Genomic DNA, 8,645 nt, shown 5'->3' with positions numbered 1-8,645 from the left:
CTTTTCACTCATCACAACCTTATTACAGAAATGTGGACCCCACCTCCACTGTTGTTTGATTCCAGATATTTTAAATTCAATGGACTCATACCAATTTAATATTACACACAAAATTTCATATTTTGAGTCTTACAAAGTAGTGATTATTTAATAATCAGTTCATGCTGATGCAACTACATTTCATATACTTTCATTTTTCTTCAACTGAGATTTGCTCATAGACAACACCAAAAGCAAATCGGACGAATTGATCCTTGTTGAACCCTAGCATATATATTTTGATAACACATCAAAATTTGTTTTTGTCCTATACTGTAATACTTACTGATCTTTCCTGTATCCGAAGGAGTGATTGCAACTACACATTAGAAAAGGAAGAGAGAAAAAAGAAAAGAAAAAAGAAGTCGGTGTGGTGTGTGGGGGCACAGTGGATATATATTATGCCGGCATAAATATGACGTCATGCAGCACAAGATTAGACTTGCATGCTTAGAATTGAATGTTGTTGTTTGTTAATCTATGATTAGTTAGTTAATAGTGATCTTTCTATAACTAAGCCAAATCATATGTTTCAGCCACTCATTGCCACAAATAGATAGAACAAAATATATTGCATGATGAAACGCATTCTTGAAACAGGGTGTGTTTCTTAATTATGGCTAATTATCAACCCTACGAATCATCAATTTCCCAAGCATCAGGCCAGCTGCCATTTGGCGTGCTAAATTGCACTCTAATCATATCTTTTCTACTTTGTTTTTTCACCAGGGCCATATTTTTTTCTAAATACATTTAAAAAAAATAGTAATAAAAGTTTTGATCTCCAAAACGAAGAATAACTCCTTTATTTAACCTAATGATGTTACCTGAAGGTATATATAAAAGTGAAGCTAATTAAGTATAGACTTAAGGGCTAGGGTCCCCACTGAATTGGATATCTTGAAGGAGCAAATAGAGAAAATATATATATATTGCATGAGGGAAAGTTACTGAATTATGGCATGGACTTACTGAAGTTTGACTTGATTATATATAGCTTTGAGCAACCTGTTTTGCCAATAGTATATGCAATGGTTTTGTTGGAGTTAGAGGGTCACACACTCAATATATAATTGATGCATATGAGATCCTTGTACTATTTGGAACTTTAATATAGCCACATGCAAACATATTACTATATTTATAATGATTAATGTGATAACTTCCAAGTGAGGTGCACTGCGATTGGCCCACTTAAATTAAACCTTTACCTACTGGCGTTTTAGCATATTCTAGACACAAATTTGATGAATTAATCTGCACTTGTCTAACGGATATGCATGTGTGTTAGCAAAATTAGTGTCAATTCAAACTAGTAATAAAGAATAAATTGAATGCTATAAAGTTGTTGACAAGTGTGCTCATTATTCTGCCATAATCAAGCAAAAGGTGGGTTAATATACACTTGACTAGTTCTTTATTAATCTCTCTGTACGATAAACTCAAACTGTAGGATGCGTATCAAGATAATAGATTGCGTACATTGTTCTTGGCCTTTTCTTCACAAGTTGCTTTCGGAATTTATAACTGCTACAATGAACTAAGTATTACAATCTGGAACACTTTCTCTCATTTCTCTTGCATGAGACAAAATATTTAGTTAAACCAATCATACCATCTCTTTCACCTTTTAAAACTAACAAATTTAAACAACACAAAATCCAGATATATATAAAAATGCTGGCTAGCTTCTCCCCATACACTGATTCATTGCTAAATCAAAGACAAAGACTTTAACTACTCACCACCTGAATTATTTATTACGAAATATACTGTCATAAAAGCATGACAGTTTTCTTTTTGCTGTAATTTATATATAGTTCTGTTAATACATCAATGTATATATTTTATCTCTTTTGTTTTCCATGTGCCTGTTCCTACCCCACTTTCCTTAAAAATCTCGTGGGGGTGTCTTCTGTGTCACAGTTTCCCCTGAAATTAACTATTGACGTTTATATAAAAAAAAATAAAAATATATTGACATGTTTTGCAGAGTCATATACTACACACCACACTCGAGCAATTAACAAGACAGATTCTCACCATGCCCAGTGCCATAATTTCTTCATGGTCAATGATTCCAGCAATTAGCCGACCAACATCTTTGGGATGGTTTTATTTATACAAAATGATATTTTTTTCTCTCTTCTTATTTCTCAGTCAATTCCGAAGATAATTATATATCATACTTCTCTCTTTTTCTGTCTTTTTTTATTGCTGTAAAATTAATTATGCAAGTAGTTGAAGAAATAGTATTTTTGAGAAAACATGGAAATTTGTTATTTACTTCCATGTAAGCATGTATCATCATTTTACAGGACCCGCCATTTTGATGGTCCCTTCTGTGAATTAATTGCACTCGCCAAGCATTTCTGGTTTATGGGACCGTCGCATCCAAGGTTTCGTGACATGACAGTGAGCATTAACAAGTGTGCATTATTTTCTGATAGAATAAAGCCTCATTGACATCTAATCCTGAAAATGTGCAATATTTCTAATTTCTGATGAATATAATAACTAAAACACACACTGGCCATAGATATTTCTCTGATGACGCCAAGATGATTATTTAATTTGAAAATTCAAATAAAATAAAAAAGAAAAAGAACACCGAACAACTTTTTTATCATATAGGTGTGTCCCCAACATATATTTATATATACTTAAACTAAACAAATGAGTTAAACCTTTTGTAGGGCAAAAAAGGGTGTCTAAATCTACCTGGAAACTGAGGTGGGTTTTGTCTCCAACTCATAGAAAAGACATAATCTAAGTAAAGAAATTCTTATATATACAAGTATGTATAAAAAAATAAAGATGAGTAGACAGCAATAGGACCATATAATAAGTAGAGAGAGAGAGAGAGAGAGTGTGTGTGATTATGTGTAGCAGAGACATGCGAGGTGGGGATTGAAACACGAATATGATGCAGGATTTGTGTGTTCTGTAATTGGAGAAATGAAATCTGATTACTCTTTGCTAAGTGGAAAGAAGATAGGAGAAAGTTTATGTGTGGAAATAAATTTTTACTCCTCCCATGCCTTTGTTTGTTTGTGCTGTTTTCTTCTCTTGGCTGTCTCCATGACGCATTCAATTTCATGTATAGCTTCCTTAATTTGAAAACCAGGAATGGCCAAACACCAATAATGAAGTCATGCACGTGACACAACACTATTCTTTCATTATCTTCACCATAATACATTTTCAGAAGACTTCAAATGAATCAGGCCTATATTCATTTACATTCATATTCAACACACAACTTGTGGAGGACGTACGTGGACCACTCTAAGTTAGTTTTTCCCTCCATCCATGCCACCATTATTCAAATTCACACTATTTTCTCCATTACTAAACATGAGAAAAATATATTTAATATCACCAAAAACAACATATTTAAAGCAGAAAACAGTAGCAATAGTGGTAAGAAGGAGAAATGAAAAATGGTGTGGAGTTAAAGTGTTGAGAATGAAAGAAAGAAAGAAAGAAAGAAATTATGATGAGTGGTGAGGGTTGGGAGAAAGGGTCCCATCACTTGATTTGTAAGCCAAATTACTAACATGGGATGTCCCTAATTACACCAAATTATTCACCTGTACTCTGCAATCTCTCTCTCTCTCATCCTCACAAACATACATGTTCGGTCCAATTCAGTAATTATTTCATTTTAAAAATCTCACCGTGTCTCACTTACAACACATACAATACAACTCTGCGATCTAATCACACACACTTTCATTATCATTCCATTTAACAGAACAGAAAAAGCAACCATCCTAATAATACCACCAAGTTCACACGGAAACAAATAAAATAAAAAAACGTTAATTTAAAAAGAAACCGAAAAAAAACATCGAAATTCGAAACACCCAAAATAAGACTTTGTCTTTTTATTATTTTTCTTCTTCTTCATATAGTAACGCACTTGGCACATTACATAACCTTAAAGTACTCTGTACTCTCTCTCTCTCTCTCTCTCTCTCTCTCTCTCTCTCACTCTCTCTCTCATTGTCATATCTTTGCTAGGTCCATCAAACAGGCAGTGATTCCCCCAGCTTCCACATCAAATGAACCCATAATCATTATCATCATCACACGCCCCTTCTCTTCTCTTCTTCCTTCTTTCTCTCTCTATTTACAGCAGCTCTCAATGTCGATAAACCACTACTCACCAGAAGCCAGACTATACTGGACCGACCAACAACAAGCCTCAACGTGGCTCGGAAACTCTCACACTCCTCGTTTCAACCTGAATGACAACCAGGAGGAGGTGGACGAGGAGGACGAGGAGGTGATGGAGAAAGCTACTGCTGCTGGTGCTGGTGGGGAGGCGGCGGCGGAAGAGGAGGAGAAGGAAGCGATGTTCGAGAAGCCGCTGACGCCGAGCGACGTGGGAAAGCTGAACCGGTTGGTGATCCCAAAACAACACGCGGAGAAGCACTTCCCGCTGGAGTCGTCGTCATCGTCGTCGTGCGGTGACAGCGCGAAGGGCGTGTTACTGAGTTTCGAGGACGAGTCCGGGAAGTGCTGGCGTTTCCGTTACTCTTATTGGAACAGTAGCCAGAGTTACGTTTTGACCAAAGGATGGAGCCGTTACGTGAAGGACAAACGCCTCCACGCTGGCGACGTTGTTTTCTTCCACAGACACCGTACCCATCCTCAACGCTTCTTCATCAACTCCTCCCGCCGCCAAGCCAACCCCCCCGCTCACGTTACCACCACCGCAACACCCTCCTTCTACTCTGCGCACCCTTATCCTGCGCATCAGCTCCCTTTCCCATACCAACCTCAGTCCCTTCATGCACCACCAGGTACGTTATCTTCTGTATATTTATTATTTACACAGTGTTTGGTTTAGTTTTGGATTGGGAAGAAATGTGGTTTAGGAATTGAGTGAGATTGCGTAGAGAAGAGGGAGTGTGCCGCGTGAGGAGCACGCTCGAGATATGGTTGAAGTAAAGGTGGTGAAAAATAGGAATGAGATTTTGAAGATAGGAGGAGGGGTGTTGATAATTTGCAGATGTTTTTGTTGGGTTGGTGGGGTGGAATTTGAAAATGGTATTGTAGTATATGGTTAAAAGAATTGATTGGAACATGAAATGTGTATGATTAAAGCGCGGGCATTTGCACGTGTTGTAATGTTTTTTGCTTACAGGTGGAGGGTCCCAAGGACAGAACCAAACGACACCGGGAGGGAACAGTTCAGGTGGCAGGGTGCTGAGGCTGTTTGGGGTGAACATGGAATGCCAACCTGATAAGGATTCCCAAAACTCCACGCCACTATCCTCTTACACTCTCTCCTCAACAACAACAACAACACTTTCCCACCACCACCTCTTACACCCTCATACTACTACCCCTTTTTCTTCTTCTTCCTCCTCCTCCAACCCTCACCATCACCACATGCTACGTCAACAACCGTAATAATACAATTACAATCACCTTTAATTCTCTCTCTCTCTCTCTCTCTCTCTCTCTCTCTCTGCCCTTAATTACTTTTAGTCAATCATCCTGCCATTAACATCAACCCCTCTTTATTCTAAGTATATTTAGGTTGACGTTCAAGATTGTAGACGATCTTTCTTGTCTTGAATTAGGGAGATGCATGCAAATGGAAATGCCTTTGTATTCGTTTTACCGGATCTTCTTGTTCCCTCTCACTCCAGCATATTTATTTTATTATAAACCAAGCTGTGAATGCCAGATGGATCGTCCAACATCTTTTCCATCAACTTTCCCTCTTATTATTATATATACTATATACATTCGCACACTTTAAATCTCACCAAATTACAGTTTTTTCTTCTTCTAATTTTTACAATAATCGCCTCAAATTCATGTTAATTTGACCTTTTGTTGATTGACAGTGCCAGATTCTTACACTGACGATGCATAAAACTCACACCCGTTATATAATATTAAAAGGGCCAAGGGCAAAGCCCTACATAATATATTATAAACCAAAACTAAAATATAACATGAATTGAGTAGACTTAATTTGAGTCATGTGAAGTTTGATGAAGTCAAGATTGTCTTCGTTCATTTAATTGATTCAGCATCTTTGATTAATATGGATGGAAAACTACTGTTGGTTTCCTTTTACCCCGACAGAGCTAGCTTCATTCTCTATTTAATTCTACAATTAAGTGGTGAAGGGCAACGAGTGCAAATAGATTAACCGTGGACCACAGTTAATTGGGTAATCTCATTTGTTTTTTGGCCCACTTTGTTTGATGTGCACTTGGTGGTGTGGTCTACCAACCATTATTAGCCATACAATTAGAAGTTTGAAGTATGGGAAAAACGGATTATAATTAAATCTCTCCGAAAGAAAACCTTTTAATTAAGTTTCACCATTAAACATAACGAATGCCGTGGATTGTCTTTCCGATATATATATATATATATATATATATATATATATATATATATATATATATATATATATATATATATATATATATATATGGTTGAGAAGTTGATCCAAAACTCCCCTAAAGCAAACTCGATAAATCTGCGACACATGGAAGTCAACCAACCATGTAATTAGCCTTTCCATTGTGACAAAGCTGTTCTAATCAATTAGTGTCTCTTCGAGTCATAGTGGAGTAGTTTATCCCACTGTAGAATCCTGAATTTATGGGATTACCTGCTTCGCCCATATTTTGGTATCCGGAAAAAGAAATGTTCTGTTGATTCTTTAAACAATTTTTTTCATAACTTTTCACGTACAGAAAGTTTCTACCAAAACCCTTATAACTCCTATTATTATGGCACTAATCTAACCATTAAAAATGTATTAATTGAGTTGCTAACTTTGGAGTCCTCAGGAGAAACACCCATTGGAGAAACAGTCAAAATATTATGTAAACTTTACACAACCATACACTCAACACGTGCAGGAAAAATAAAGCATGCACATGATAATCAATGAAAATCACCAATAAATTTTTTGAATTTAATCGGTTTTTTTAGATAAACTGATCAATACCTTTATTTTCCTTACATTCCTCTCTTTTTCCTTCATAAAATCAATGGCACGTCTTACTTTATATGGGGTATGTGTCATAACTATTTAAATGTTTTCAACTGCAGTAGGAAAAAAAAGTAGGAATTAACATAATCTGTCGATGCGTGATTGCAACAGGATGTCAACCAGAAGAGAAATCACCAAGGACAACGATAGGTGGATGCGACATCTCATAATTGATCCAATTAACCCACTTGTCAGGTTCCCCTCAAACCCAGACTAAAAGGGAAAGGGAAAGGGAAATGAAGAGGGGAGGGGCAGAAAGAAAAATAATAGAAAAACTAGAAGGGAGAAAAAGAAACGAATCCCTGATTTTCTTACCAAACTTTCACACCAGAAGAGTAGAGCAATGAGTAAACCCCGAGGGTGGAGAGTAGTGATGGGAAAAGAAAAGAGACTGCAGCCAGAGGGCAGATTCAGAAGGTAAGGTATGGAGAGGTTTTGATGGGCCCACTGAGAGAGCTGGGTGACGTCATCCCAGTGCTAAATGGAGAATTTTAGGTCATTGGAAATCAGAAATGAGGAATCAATCTGCTACTGTTGGGATTCTGCCTCAAGATTTTCACAAGGGCTCATCATAATATACGTGGGAGGTAAGGTATGGTGCCACAGATGGTGTGCTGCTATTTGGCATTGGTGGGTATGATGGGTGGGTGGGTGGACTTGACTTGACTTGATAGATAACACAGCCAAAGACGTACTACTAAGCCCACTCCTCTAGTTAAGCAACACAAAACCACATGCTATATGCTTCCACCTCTTAGTGGTGGTGGTACTCACATCTCAACTGGGCGTATATTATATGGATCCCGCTATCTTAAAAGTAAGCATGTTGGTAAAATAAGTAATCTCAAACAAAAAACAATACCCTAATCCCACAAGGTGTGTAATTTCAACCATACATAAATTATGACTGTATCATCAACAACTAATATTACTTATTTTAGAAAATCCATATCCATATTATATGTGCAGATATAGATTAGCTGCTAGAGCCTACAGGAATGATCATCATTCCAAGGGGGATATTTGGACTTGGCTTCCTAAGAGCTGATTTTTCAAACTTTGTTTCCATGCAAATTTTCAGGTAGAAATATCTGATGATGCATTTATTTGGGGAAGCTGAAGACAAATAAATTTGGGCACGTCAACAGACCATGGTCCCCCCCACCCCCACCCCGGTTGTGGCCAGACCTGTTTTTTATGGTCTGTTGTGTGCAGATGTAAGTTTTTGCAAACTATAAACAACACGCAATGATATAAAAAGGGAAGAGAAAAACGTTCACAACGTAACTGGGGTAAAATGTTTAAACAAACATGGGAAAATGGAGAATATAGACCATGAACTAAAAGGGAGACAAGGATATCCTTAACGAGCAAGCAAGTAAAAAACAGGATGTCACTCGGGCAATGCAGTACGGCTCAATTGAATGCTGTTTATATCAGCTATAAATTCTTAATTGTGTAATTCACAACTTACAAATACCTTTTAAAGCCTAGTTCAACGCTATAGACGCATGGCAACCTCAGGTTTTCTTTGTTGGCTTATTAACTGATTATTGGGTAAGACACAATG

General features: G+C 37.1%; 1 protein-coding gene across 1 annotated transcript; it reads left to right on the top strand.

Moving 5' to 3' along the window:
• The first annotated feature begins 3,476 nt into the window (after nucleotides 1-3,476).
• Nucleotides 3,477-5,813, top strand: LOC108328437 (B3 domain-containing protein At2g36080). Its single transcript, XM_017562304.2, has 2 exons — nucleotides 3,477-4,850; nucleotides 5,195-5,813. The coding sequence occupies exons 1-2, from the start codon at nucleotides 4,190-4,192 to the stop codon at nucleotides 5,461-5,463; spliced, it is 930 nt and encodes a 309-aa protein (XP_017417793.1). The 5' UTR covers nucleotides 3,477-4,189; the 3' UTR covers nucleotides 5,464-5,813.
• Nucleotides 5,814-8,645: the final 2,832 nt, after the last annotated feature.

The sequence above is a fragment of the Vigna angularis genome, chromosome 2 (assembly GCF_016808095.1).
Source record: "Vigna angularis cultivar LongXiaoDou No.4 chromosome 2, ASM1680809v1, whole genome shotgun sequence".
Taxonomy (NCBI): Eukaryota; Viridiplantae; Streptophyta; class Magnoliopsida; order Fabales; family Fabaceae; genus Vigna; species Vigna angularis.
The sequence above is the reverse complement of the archived record's forward strand: the minus strand, read 5'-3'. Positions and strand labels throughout refer to the sequence as shown.